The sequence below is a fragment of the Lissotriton vulgaris genome, chromosome 2_1 (assembly GCF_964263255.1).
Source record: "Lissotriton vulgaris chromosome 2_1, aLisVul1.2, whole genome shotgun sequence".
Lineage (NCBI taxonomy): Eukaryota > Metazoa > Chordata > Amphibia > Caudata > Salamandridae > Lissotriton > Lissotriton vulgaris.
In genome coordinates this window covers 108,981,603-108,996,488 of record NC_141687.1, presented here as the reverse complement: position 1 = coordinate 108,996,488, position 14,886 = coordinate 108,981,603, and the positions used below count along the sequence as shown (strand labels likewise).

Sequence of the window (14,886 nt, the reverse complement as noted above, 5' to 3'; positions counted from 1 at the left end):
ATGGTTAAGAGGTGGCGCAACGCTTCCAGGAAGGCACGCTGGCGATTGGAGACTGGATGTCTTCCAGCTCCCTTAAACTCAACTCCCAAAAGACTGAGGTTGTCATCTTCGGGAAACTCTCCCCAAGTTGGTCCCCCATCTGGTGGCCGCCAGCCTTCGGAACCTTGCCCAACCCCGTCCCAAAGGTTTGGAACTTAGGAGTTGTATTTGATAAAAATCTTAATTTTTCTGCTCACGCTAATCAAATAGCGGCAACAGCTTTCCATAAGCTAAAACTCATAAAAAAATCATTCAGTTTCTACCAGACAGTGCTGGTAAAACCCTGGTAAGCACACTCGTACTACCATCACTCGACTACTGCAATGGCTTGTTTGTCAATGCACAAATTTGGGTTGTTAACAAAATGCAATCAGTACAAAACGCTGCGGCAAGACTGCTTTCCAAATTCAAACCAATTGCCCAAACCATTCGGAATCTTCATTGGTTAACAATCAAAAATAGAATAAAATTCAAGACACTGTGCATTGTATTTAAATCATTACACAACTTAGGTTTGCAGTTTCTCAGGAACCAGATAACACCTTACTGTCTCAATTGAGATCAGTAACTCTGCACCAATTAACAGTTCCTCGTACTAAAACAGTTTCCTGGGGAGACAGACGGTTCCCAGTTACCGCAACCAGATTTTGGAACTCTCTTCCTCTGTCCATCAGGCCGAGTCCCACTCTTTTTCTTTTCGTAAAAGCTTAAAGACCTGGCTGTTTAACCAGTAACCCACGCCGGGATCCAATATCAGGAGAGTCATGAATTGAGTTTTTAGTGCCAAGACGCCCTCGGGCATTCGCTCGCGCTCTATAAATCTCATAAATAAATAAATAAATAAACAAATAAATAAATAGTCAAAAAGTACTATTGCCTGCCCATTAGGTTTGCACGTTGTAGGTTGTTGATTTCTTAACTCTGTCGCTTTTTTTCTGTTGTGACACATTCTCCTGATGCATTTAGTTCTAACGAAGGGTTGCTTCTTGTGCAAAGTTTGCAATCGTCCTACAGGTCGTTCTCACAGAAGCTATTTTACCTTATGGAAGCCGTATTATTTGGGGTTGGAAGGCGCTCGACCATGGCTTCTAACAAGAACATGATCTCTCTCACTTCCCTTGCATAGCAATTTATTGTCTAACACATTCCTATAAATGTCCTCCATCTCAAAGTACATTTAAAGGATGAAAGGCGAATTATTCCTAGAGACTTGGACCCGTATTTACTAAAAATGCCTAATGCAGCACACATAGAAAGAGGAAAATACCTGTTGTGATTGTGAAGTCGTCCCTTCCTGCACAAAAACAATCACTCTACAATGCAGATACCATGGCACAAGGGTGACTTCCTTGGTGCACGGCCACCCACTGTGCGCCAGCATAGGAGAAAAGGACAGGAAATGGCAGAATCTTGCTGATATGGCGCATTTCTGTCCTTTTCTTTTGATGCACAGCAGCTCAGCAGGTAGGCTGTGTGTCAAAATATTGTGATTGAGGCCCTTTGTACATAGAAATTTGTATCAAAACCCGTGGGTGGTTGCATGGGAACACCCATGCACCTTCCATGGAAAGCCCCCTTGATGCATAGTACCTCAAGGCAGCACATGGCGCAGCTTTGGGGTGTAACTTTTGGCTACTGTAAATACCACACTACACTTTGCGCCGGATTTGTGTTAAAAGTAATGCAAACACGACACAAAACGTTTGCAAATCTAGACCTGGATCCTGTATCTTTGAGGTTCCAGGCAGTGTGATGCTGCATGTACCTCATACAAGTGAGCTAGCTGTAAGGTCAAACTCTAGTGTAATGTGTGGTTTTTCAAAGTCTGTCTTCAAAACAGAATATTTTGTCTCAATAATCTCTATTGGATCTTTTTGTCTTTACAGGTGGAATCCCCAAGTGCTTATCAAAGAGAATCATGGGCCCTTAATGATGAAGAGAAGTTAAAAGCTGTACCTATCTTACATGGAGAAGGAAATCGACTCTTCAAACTGGGGCGCTATGAGGCTGCCATAAATAAATATCGCGAAGCTGTGATCTGTCTGAAAAACATTCAGACCAAGGTAAGTCTCTGATAGGAGGCTGCCATCTTGAAATGTGGATATTAGACTCTAAAAATCACCTCACCATCTTCGAACACCATTTCAACCACCTATTCGATCTACTATCCTCACATTCTCATTCTTCCTCATCCGCGCAAACACACGAAGTCCTCACAACAACACAACTCCAGACTCCAGCCCGACCTCCGCCTGAATCCTTTGATATCTTTGAAGTCTCCCTATCCCAGTCCTTGCATCCCGTCGCTAACACTACACCCGCTCCCTCGCTTGTCCCTTCCCCCTCTTATCTGAACCCCACCCTTTCCACTCCCTTGGATGTTCTCTCACCCATCCCCAACCACTTCCCTGTTACCCCTCTTTCCTCCTTTCCCCTGCTGCCTGATCCCTCTTCTCCCTTCCCCTCTACCCTCTCCACCACCTCCGACCCCCTCACACCCATCCCCAACCTTGCCCCTCCCACCCCTCTTTCCTCCTCTCCCTCAATTTCTGATGCCCCTACTCTGCCCCTCCAACACACTGAATCCCCTCACTCCTTCTCCCTTACTGCGCCCGAATGTTCTCCTATTCCACCCTTTCTTATTGATCCTCAACCACAAAAACATGATTGCTCCTCTCTTCCCCAGCCACCCCCCCTCCTCCTCCCATAGCATCCATCAGACCTCTGGGTTAGTGGACACTCACACAACCATCCTTCATCAGGTCAGATCCGGGAACACCCCTCTCGTCCCGCCTCCGGGGTCCCCTCCTCTACCACTGCCTTTCCCTCTCCTCCCGGATAATTTGAAACAAACCCCCATCCCCACGGACCTCCTTTCCTCCGTATCGTCCTCCTTCTTAACCCAATCGCTTCTCAACATCGAACTCCACCTTGTCATTAGAACTCTCATCCCTCAGGAAAGACTTGATCTCCCTCCGTAATACTAATCCTTCCAACCATCCCATCTCCTTCGACGACACTCCTCCCAAATTTTCTCTTCCTCCTCATAGAGGCACCTCTCCTCTTGACATCCTCTATGATAGACTCCCCCGTAACTGCCTTCCCATTCCTCCTCTTACGTTTACCCACCCTTCCTCCCTGGACCTAGGGGTCCCAAAGAATGCCTACCCCCCTACCCTTTGACTGGTGAATCTCACACTCCTCTACACTCCTCTTCGGCGTTCCCTGAGATAAACCTAATCCCTACCGCCGCTGGCTCGCCCAAGACCCCTCCACTTTCTTCTGCGACTACGGACAAGGATATTCTTCACTCCTCTATTCCAGTGTAACTGGGAAGTAGCCGCACCCCCATCTCCCCTCATTTGCCTAGGCCTCCCCCACAACGCACCACTGTCTACTCTGAAACTACTCCTGCTATCAACACCAAACCCCTTAACTGCATGCTCATCAACTGTCGATCGGCTGCAAGTCATGCAACAGAAATCTCAGAGACTATCCTCAGTGAAGCCATTGACATCGCCTTTCTTACGGAAACCTGGCTCAAGGCTCACTCCTCATCTATTCTCGACATGCTCTCCTCCCCCCCGGTTATTCTATCCTCAGAAAAGATAAGCCTGTCAAAATTGGGGGGGGGGAGGGGGTCTAGCCATCATCTACAAAGATGACCTCCCTCTCTAACTTGTCAAGAACTCCGACCAATCCACCTTTGAGTACCTGGTAGCTGAACTTATAGTTCAGGGGGGGGCCCCTATTAGGCTACACAATATCTGTCAGCCCCCTGGGGACCCTATATCGTTTGTAGATGAACTGTCTGACCTACTTTCCCAAGCCTCGATTTCCTACCCCATTAACATTTTCCTTGGTGACTTCAATATTCACTGGAACAATAATAACGACCCCTCTGTTTTAACCCTCAATGACCTCCTTGACGTTACTGACTTGACCCAACTTTGCCATTCCTCTACACAAGAGAAAGAATCTACGCTGGATGCCATCATCACTAGCAAAGATTTAGCCTCCCTCTCGCACATTGTCCCCATTTATTGGTCGGACCATCACCTCATCCTTTTCACGATCAACAGATTCACTCCTCCCCCTCCACCCACAAACCTTAAACTTAAGAAATTAACCAGAAACCTTCACCTTATTCCCCCTACAACAAAACAATCACCAAAATCCTTGACCAAATTGCACCAGCCAAATTAAAACCGCAAAAAAACTTCCCTTCCAAATCCTGGTTTAATTCTGAAGTCAACAATGAGAGACGTGCACTCAGAATGTCCGATCGCTCTTGGAGACAACACCCCTCTCCCTATAACCTCGCCCTCCTCAGATCCGCTAGATCTAACTACAAAAAACACATCCTTGGTGAAAAGGCCTCCTTCTTCCTCGCACAACTCGATCGAGCCAAGAATAGACCCAGGGAATTATTCACCATTATCAAAAAACAATCTGCTTCTGCCACCCCCAAGTTGACCGCCACCACCGAAAATTGCGTAGTAATTGCAAATTTCTTTGCATCCTTTGCTTCTACTCTCCCCCGCAATGTGTCTCATCCCTCCTTGTCCTACCACCCTTGACTCCTTTCTCTCCTTCGCCCCCCTTGATCCTTTTACCCCCTCCGATCCTGCTCATCGCCCATTCACGATCATTCCCCAGGATCTTTTCCCCCCTAGCGCACAGCCTAAAAACAATGCTTCCTGGCTTCATTTTATCCCAGTTACAGAGCGAGAAGTACTCAACATCATCTCCAGGCTCAAACCCTCCTCTCATACCCTGGACCCACTCCCCGCCAACATGGTTCAAGACCTTAAGCATATCATCATACCTTACTGGACTACCATCATCAATGCCTCCCTGTCTACGGGTTGTGTCCCTGTTTCCCTCCAGTTAATCTACCTCTTCTCTCTAAAACCCTCTAAAAATGCGTCCTGCTCCAACTTGACAAACACATTGACTCATTTTCCCTTCTGGATGTATTACAATCAGGTTTCCGAAAGGGTTGTAGCACTGAAACTGCAATGCTCAACATTATCGACAAGGATGAGGCTTCCCTTCTCTTCCTTCTTGACCTTTCTGCTGCCTTCGACTCTGCCCTACTCGATACCCTCAAAGATCGGTTTGGCCTCAATGGCCCCGTTCTTGAATGGTTCACTACCTTCTTCCAGCACAGATCCCAACAAACCAAAATCAGCCATTGACTCTCTAAACCTATGCGTGTCTCACTGGGTGTTCCCCAGGGGTCTATTCTCTCTCTTTCTCTATTTAACCTCTTCATGGAGCTCCTCACCCTCATTCTAAACAAAGCAGGCATCGACTACCAACTCTATGCAGATGATACCCAACTTTACTGTAAAATTAAATCCCATGTAGACATTCTAAACCTCAACAATGGTGTACAGTCAAAATATCGAGTTTTTTATATCGATTTACATTAATATCGATTCAAAAATATAGAATGGACACAATATCGACTGGACAGAATATAGACTAGAAAAATATTGACTAGAATAGCAATAATATCGATTCCAAAATATAGAATGGACAAAATATCGAATGGACAGAATATAGACAACAAAAATATCGAATTAGAGGTAAGTTATAATCATTTTTTAAAAGTGTTTTTTATGTTACTATATGTGTGAAAAGTGTATATTGAATTTATAATTTATTTTAAATAATTAATTTTATGGTATTTTATTTTTTGCGTAATATAAATCAGTAGCGGGTTGTGGGTTTATAGGGGAATAGGGTGGGAAGTAATTTAATTATAATTAATGAAATATGTTAATTTATTTATTGGTATTTATTTTGAATTAATTGTTAATTATTTATTAATTGGTAATCTATAAAAATGTAATTGGTAAATCATTTTAATTAATTGATTAATTGATAATTATGTTAATTATATTAATTTATTTACTGTAGCAGGTTGTGGGTTTATAGGGGAATAGGGTGGGAAGTAATTTAATTATAATTATTTAAATATGTTAGTTTATTATTGGTATACATTTTCAATTAATTATTAATTGGTAAGTAATTAAAAATAAATTGGTAATTATTTTAATTAATTGGTTAATTGATAATTATGTTATTTGTATTAATTTATTTTCTGTTGCGGGTTGTGAGTTTATAGGGGAATAGTGTGGGAAGTAATTTAAATAAAAACAATTAAATATGTTAATTTATTTATTGGTATTTATTTTGATTTAATTTTTAAATAATTATTAATTGGTAATTAATTAAAATGTAATTGGTAATTAATTTTAATGAATTGATTAATTGGTAAATAATTAAAATATAATTGGTAAATCATTGTTAAATAATGTATAATTGGGTTGTAATTAAAATATAAATGGTAATTAATTTTAATTAATTGATTAAATGTTAATTATGTTAATTATTTTAATTTCTTTTCAGTAGTGGGTTGTGGGTTTATAGGGAAATAGGTTAGGAAGTAATTTAATTATAAATATTAACATTGTTTAATTTATGTATTGGATTTTGTTATATTAATTTATTATTATTTTGTAATTGTTAATTAATATATTGTAAGTAATTTTTTAAAATAATTATTTTTTATTTGTACTTTTAATTGATTAATTCATTTGTTTTAAAAAATTATTAATTATTTAAAAACGTATGTATTGGTAATAATATTTAATTAATTTTCATTCATATATGAAGTATTAACTTTCCCTACTGTTGCACTCTCTGGAGTGGGAATAGTAATTTTTACCCCTACGCTATCCAACGCTTTCCCTACTATTGCACTCTCTGGAGTGGGAATAGTAATTTTTACCTCTATACTATCCAATGCTTTCCCTACTGTTGCACTCTCTGGAGTGGGAATAGTAATTTTCACCCATAGGCTATCCATCGCTTTCCCTACTGTTGCACTCACTGGAGTGGGAATAGTAATTGTTACCCCTACGCTATCCAACACTTTCCTTACTGTTGCACTCTCTGGAGTGGGAATAGTAATTTTTACCCTTACGCTATACAGCGCTTTCCCTACTGTTGCACTCCCTGGAATGGGAATAGTAATTTTAACCCCTACGCTATCCAGCGCTTTCCCTACTGTTGGACTCACTGGAGTGGGAATAGTAATTTTAACCCCTACACTATCCAACGCTTTTCCTACTGTTGCACTCACTGGAGTGGGAATAGTAATTTTTACCCCTACGCTATCCAACGCTTTCCCTACTGTTGCACTCATTTGAGTGGGAATAGTAATTTTTATCCATACGCTATCCAACGCTTTCCCTACTTTTGCAGTCTGTGGAGTGGGAATAGTAATTTTTACCCCTACGCTATCCAACGCTTTCCCTACTGTTGCACTCACTGGTGTGGGATTAGTCATTTTTACCCCTACGCTATCCAATGCTTTCCCTACTGTTTCACTCTTTGGAGTGGGAATAGTAATTATTACCTCTACGCTATCCAAGCGTACTGTTGCACTCTCTGGAGTGGGAATAGTAATTTTTACCCCTACGCTATCCAATGTTTTCTGTACTGTTGCACTCACTGGAGTGGTAATAGTAAATTTAACCCTCTCGCTATCGACGTTTAAAATATTGTATATGTTTTGTTAATAATATGTATATGTATATATATATATTCACAGAAAAAACCATAGGTTATAGTGGATATATAGTTAGGAATTTGCATTTACAAAACCTTGAAAATTCAATGAAAAAACCATTGGTTTTAGGCCATATATAGTTAGGGATTTGCATTTACAAAACCTTATTTTACTCGCATAAAACCATTGAAATTCCATATATAGTTATAAGCGCTAACTATATATCGCGCACCCGCAATCCACTGCTGATGATGTCACATATTACATCATTCATGACATGGTTAGTGACATCACTGATGACATCACTGATGACATCTCAAATGACATCACTGATAAAATCACTGATGACAACATCCAGTGACTGTATGTTTCTGTAAAGTTAAAATATCTCTTACATATTGAAGAATGAGTGGATATATAAGTGTCTGGATGAAGGATTTAGTAGGTGCATGACTGACTGTATGAGTGAGTGATTAAATGTGTCTCACTGAGTGCATGGGTTAGTGACTAAACTGTCTTAATTTGTGCATCATTATGTCTGTTGTTCTGTAAACTGTTGCATGTGTTGATAAGTAGCTATATGAGTAACTATATGGGTTATTGATTGGTTGCCCAAGTATTTGTATGGGATACTGAGTGTGTGTGTGGGTGGCTGGGAGGTGTATGACTCTGTGCATAGATGTGTGAGCAGTTGATTCACTAGATGTATGGTTTCAAAAGTGCATGTGGAAACAGCTGTATGGGCGGTTGACTGTGTGCATGAGTGCATTGGTGAGTGAATGGATATCTCAGTGCTACATGTCAAAGTAAGTACATATGTAAAACACAGTACATGTGAGAGTTGACATATATAAATAACTGTGCATAAGAGCCAGTGAATGTGTGAGTGGCTGTATGGATCATTGTGAACTTGTATCAGGGATTGTATAATAGAGTAAATATGTGTTAGTATATGTTTGAATAAGTAAAGTTTGTATAACTGTATAGTTGAGGAAATGGAGGTGTGATTGATTCTTTGCATGACTGACTAGATGTGTGAGTAACTCCATGGATGAGTGACAGTCTGTGAGTGTCTGTTTACACTGATTGTATCTAAGGTTATATTAGAGTCTGAAGAGGTTCATCGTATTATCACATGAATGATATCATCAGTGATGTTATCAGTCATGTCAAATGAGATGTTTTCAGTGATGTCATCGGTGATGTCATTTGAGATGTCATCAGTGATGTCATCAGTGATGTCACTAACCATGTCATGAATGATGTAATATGTGACATCATCAGCAGTGGATTGCGGGTGCGCGATATATAGTTAGCGCTTATAACTATATATGGAATTTCAATGGTTTTATGCGAGTAAAATAAGGTTTTGTAAATGCAAATCCCTAACTATATATGGCCTTAAACCAATGGTTTTTTCATTGAATTTTCAAGGTTTTGTAAATGCAAATTCCTAACTATATATCCACTATAACCTATGGTTTTTTCTGTGAATTTCATTGGTTTTTTAATAGCAAATATGAAAAGCTTTAAAATGTCAAGTACGTGATAGATAAAAACATTTTCGTATTTATGCACGCTGATGTGCTTTGAACGCTGCACCCCCCCCCTCCCCTCTTTTGTCTTAGTAGTACTCTCTCTTTGCAGATAGTGAACGGTAGTTAACGCAAGCCTTTGCCCCCGTTGTAATCCGTCGTGCCTGCTTGTCTCTCCATTTGATTGATTGTTGTCCAAGCATTTACTGTTTTAGAATTGGTTCTCTTTGGATCATTCTCTATTTACAAACAAGCACAAAGTCGCAATACTCTGTTTAGTCTTTGCAGATAGTGAAAAATCGTGTAAAAAAATAAAAGTAATCGAGCAAAATCAGTAGGCCACTAATTGGATCTCTTTTTGACCTCGCTAAAATAGAAATATTAGGAACAACCCTTCATGAGAAATACGAAAATAGTGAGATGAACTGAGCTCCACACCATGAGGGCTGCAAGACAGCTCGGCTCCATCACCCATCCCGCACAAAATAATGACAAACCCTATGCAAATATTAAAAATATAGACAATACACCAGCAAAGAAACAGGGTAAAACATTTTATTAAAAAAACTATTTACATAACGTTGGTTTATAAGATGATGTCAGTAGTGGACCGATGTGTGAATAGATCGAAAGCAGCACAAGGCTCCAAGATCCGGATGGCAAGCTCCTGGATGTTGGGTGCCATAGTTCAGAGTTCTGAGTTTGAGCCTTTTTCAATGCCTGTGCTTTGTTGAATCAAAATGGCGGCTTGACACAAAGCTGACTCAAGCGTTGCTACTGATGCTAAGCAGACCAAAACTGGTTTTCAGTTTGTACATTTTTCTAGATTTTTCAATCCAAGTTTGGTTGACTTTGTAGAACGATGGCTTCAAATTTTCAACATACGGTGTGGTGGCGCTGACTGGGAGGGGGCGCTTTGCTCCTGCCCCCTCCCCAAGTAAGATTTTCATACGTGAAAGTACGTTAATGGTTTTGGTCCCTGAGTTGCTTCGATGTCACTGCCATTCTCAAATAGCATAAGTTCTGGATGTTGGGTGCCATAGTTAAGAGTTCTGAGCAGTGCTTGTAACACTGTCTGAAGCTTATTTCCACCTACTGCAGCTTCACTATTCTCAAAGTAAGTGAGTGTCGTTTGTGGACCTGACTGCATTAGAAAACAATGTGATATGTTACCTTCCTAAACAGCTTGACGGAGGCCCCTGAGGGGCGGTGTGATGGCCATGGACTCGGATAAGACGCTTGGCTCCGACACCCTCCCCAAGTCTTATAGCACTGGTGTAGCCTGAGATCGCCCCCGACATAGGCGGCCGGCTCCCGGGGTCCGGCGGAACTTTTTGCCTTTTGATGACTCTTCAATTCTGGACCTTGTCCCACAATCCGTTTCACCTGAAGACAAGCTGTAGTGGGGCGCCCCTTTACCGTTTTAGTTGCCATTCCGCCCGCTTTTGCTACACTGTGCCTCTTCCGCCATTCAGCTGTTTACCGCCCGCTCTTGCGACTACAGCGTCTCGCTCACCATGTAGTTGAGTTGCTCCCGCTCTTGCGGTGCAGCGATAGGCGGCTGCCACATGGCTCTCAAAATGGCGGCCGGCTCTTCGGTTTTGGGCCTGGTCCACTAAAATGGCCCTGGGACACATTGGAACTCGGACGCTTCCCTGATAGGGCTTGGGTCCCATTCTCGAAAAGCGTCCCCTCAGCCGTGAAGATTCTACAAAAGTCTTGGGGGCCTCCGACTCCCGCAGGCTTCTGGTGGGGAGCGGCTGCCATGATTGCTCGTGGAATGGCCACGACGGAGCTACGAGATGGTAGTGGTCTCATGCTGACGCCAGCTTTAGTCTGAAACATCCAGAAACACTGTAGACTACCAATTCGATCAGTTCCGGTAGCGCCCCAACATGACCCGGAAGAGAAGAACTTGCCCTCCCCTCTTTGACTGATGGTTCTTGTTGCCTGAACAGAACTTTTTGGACTGCTGAAAGGGGTTGTGTTCTGAACGCTGGTTGGTGGAGACATTTTGACTATATTCTTGACCTACGTTGTCGCGTAATGCGTTATATGACACGCCGCGTTAGCGCACCCGGAAGTGATCCGAGGCGCAGCGCACAGTGCGTAACGTAAGCATAACAGGTCATGTGACTTGTTAATAAAACTTTTCATTGGTTCATTTTACTTTTGTTAATTTAATGATGAAAAGCTTGGTCATATGACCTAAAAATTACGCTTTTTATTGTTTTCGAATATTTTTTTTTCAAACATATGTTATAATATTCCAGGCTAATGTACTTTCCCGGAAAATTTACAACTGTCTTGCAAGTAAAATATATTCCTTTTTCGAGAAAAAGGGCGTTTCTTCCTTCCATGACGGAACCGTTGAGTAAAAGAGATTCGGCCTGCTGTCTTAGTCGCCGATACGCCTGATTATCAGATTCTTATCGATCACTTTATGTTGCAGACATGAAAAACACAACTGCCCTTGACCATTTATCTTTACTGCGTTCCTACATATTATACCTTTTATCCGTCATGTAATTGGACTGCTTTATTTCACTTGCCTTTTACTGATTCGAAAACAGTGACTAAAAGTAAAAACTTTACCAATGTAAATACTACTACCGTGTTTTGTTTTAAAAACCTTTATTGTGAAAATGTCAGTATACAAATACGGGCCTATAACCACGTGGGCCGGCCACGGAGCAAACTGAAATCGTATATGATGAGGAGACATTTACACTGTAGAGGAACGTAACGAGCGGGCCATTAGGTTGCAAGAACTAAGGTGTCTAACAGTTGCGGAATCGGTGGACATACATTTTGTAATTAAAATAGGACAGGGCCACTTACAATAACATTTTCTAGATATACATTTGCGGGCAAGGAGTTACGAGTCCCATTTATACCGGCGCCATTTTGGGCGAGGCCGGGCAGGTCCAAGATATAGTCAAAATGTCTCCACCAACCATCGGCCAGACCAGAACCCCTTTCGGCCCTTTATGCTACAAGATGGTGTCTTCCATTCAGAAAATATTGTTGGCAGCATTTTGAAAGGAAACAGAAACAGCCGTTCTCCTAGTGAGTTTCACATTGTTACATTTAGGAAGAATGTTGAAGAGTAGTATGTGGAAAATCTGAAGCCATTTTTCTACAAACTCTTAATCAGACTTGGATGGAAAAAAAAACATGAAGAATGTACAAACTGAAAACCAATTTTTGTCTGTATAGCATCAACAGTAACGCTTGAGTCAGCTTTGTGTCAAGCCGCCATTTTCATTCAATCAATAGCGTCCCCCTGCACACATTCAGGGACCTGGTCGTGTCTTCAGATGAAACGGATTGTAGGAAAAGAAGCAGAAAGGAAAAGGCAAAAAGTTCCGCCGGACCTCGGGAGCCGGCCGCCTATGTCATGTGCGACCTTTGGCCACACAAGGGCAATAGTGAAGCTGCAGCAGATGCAAATAAGCTTCAGACAATCTTACAAGCACTGCTCAGAAATCTCAACTGAGGCACTCAACATCCAGGACTTGCCATTCGAATCTTGGCGCCTTGTGCTGGTTCCGACCTATTCACACATCGGTCCAGGATCTCGGCGCGTTCGACTCACTGTACCGCAACAGTGACCGCAATTCAGCTGGACAAGCCGCCATTTTCATTCACTCAATAGCGTCCCCCTACACACATTCAGGGACCTGGTCGTGTCTTCAGATGAAACGGATTGTAGGAAAAGAAGTAGAAAGGAAAAGGAAAAAAAAACCGCTGAACACCACCTTGGGCAATAGTGAAGCTGCAAAAGGTGCAAATAAGCTTCAGACAGTCTTCAACTTACTCTGATTCTTATAATAAACTTCAGATAGTCTTACAAGCACTGCTCAGAACTCTCAACTGAGGCACTCAACATCCAGGACTTGCCGTTCGGATCTTGGCGCCTTGTGCTGGTTCCGACCTATTCACACATCGGTCCACTACTGACATCACCTCATAAGCCAACGGGGCACCCCACGCCGACTTTCGGCGCAGCATTGTAGGATGGCCACACCAGTGCGGCAACTTGCTGGACACAACATCGGGGCCATCCAGATCTCGGCGCGTTCGACTCACTGTACCGCAACAGTGACCGCAACTCAGCTGGACACGCCGTCTTTCGGCGCAGCATTGTAGGATGGCCACACCAGTGCGGCAATTTGCTGGACACCACCTCGGTGCCATCCGGATCTCGGCGCGTTCGAGTCACTGTACCGCAACAGTGACCGCAATTCAGCTGGACACGCCGTCTTTCGGCGCAGCATTGTAGGATGGCCACACCAGTGCGGCAATTTGCTGGACACCACCTCGGTGCCATCCGGATCTCGGCGCGTTCGAGTCACTGTACCGCAACAGTGACCGCAACTCAGCTGGACACGCCGTCTTTCGGCGCAGCATTGTAGGATGGCCACACCAGTGCAGCAATTTGCTGGACACCACCTCGGTGCCATCCGGATCTCGGCGCGTTGTGCTGCCTTCGGCCTATTCGCACATCGGTCCGCTACTGACGCCGCCTCACGTGCCAACGGATTTTCTACGCTTTTTGTAGCCCTATGCCGCATAACAGGTCATGTGACTTGTTTATAAAACTTTTCATTGGTTCATTTTACTTTTGGTTTCCTAAAGATGGAAGGCTTGGTCATATGACCTAAAAATAACACTTTTCATTGGTTTAGAACATTTTTTTTCCCAAACGATGAAAGCCCCACCTTGTTTCTGGATCATTCAGACTGAAGCTGGCGTCAGCATGAGAGCACCACCATCTCGTGGCTCCGTCGTGGTCATTCCGCGAGCAATCATGGCAGCCGCTCCCCACCGGAAGCCTGCGGGAGTCGGGGGCCCCCAAAACTTTTGTAGAATCTTCACGGCTGAGGGGACGCTTTTCGAGAATGGAGCCCAAGCCCTAGCAGGCAAGCGTCCGAGTTCCAAGGTGTCCCAGGGCCATTTCAGTGGACCAGGCCCAAAACCGAGGAGCCGTCCGCCATTTTAAGAGCCATGTGGCAGCCGCCTATCGCTGCACTGCAAGAGTGAAAGCAACTCAACAACATGGTGAGCGAGACGCTGTAGCCGCAAAAGCGAGCGCAACTCAGCTAGATGGCCGCCACCTGGGGAGGCCCGTTCACGCCGCCTCCCCCACCCCCGGGCCGCCGCACGCCAATTTTCGGAGCAGCATTGTAGGATACCAAAACCAGTGCGGCAGTTTACTGGACATCACCTGGGTGCCTGTCGTACATGTTGTGTCAGCCATGTGACACTGGACACAGTCCCATCAACATCTCAACGCGTTCTGCTGCCTTGGGACTATTCGCACAACAGACCGCTACTGACGAGGCCTCCCCCCGCACCACCCGGGACGCCCCACGCTGTTTTTCTGTGCTGCATTGTAGGATCCTAAAACCAGTTCGGCACCCAGGCGACATCACCTGGGTGCCTTCCAGAACTCTGCACGTTGTGCTGCCTTGGGACTATTCGCACAAAAGACAGCTTCTAACCATTGTTGCTTTTTGTGTTGAAAAATGTTTAAATGTTTTTAGTTTTTGTTCCGTTCGTTATAGTTAATAGTTAATAAAGTTTTATAATCTTACTTTGTTGGAGTGTTATCTATTTTTTTAAAAACGGGTGAATGGGGCCTTGAATCGGGTTATTGTCATGTGTGGGCTTTGGAAGTGTGCTGCTGCAGGATCGGACATTTCAAACTCAAATGCACGTTCT

At 43.2% G+C, this 14,886-nt stretch overlaps 1 protein-coding gene across 1 annotated transcript in view; it reads left to right on the top strand.

Moving 5' to 3' along the window:
- Window positions 1-14,886, top strand: part of AIPL1 (AIP like 1 HSP90 co-chaperone) — a 316,559-nt gene that overhangs the window by 158,257 nt on the left and 143,416 nt on the right. The window contains exon 4 of the mRNA XM_086958475.1: window positions 1,926-2,102. Coding sequence (XP_086814601.1) covers window positions 1,926-2,102 — 177 coding nt within the window. The remainder of the gene's footprint in view (window positions 1-1,925; window positions 2,103-14,886) is intronic.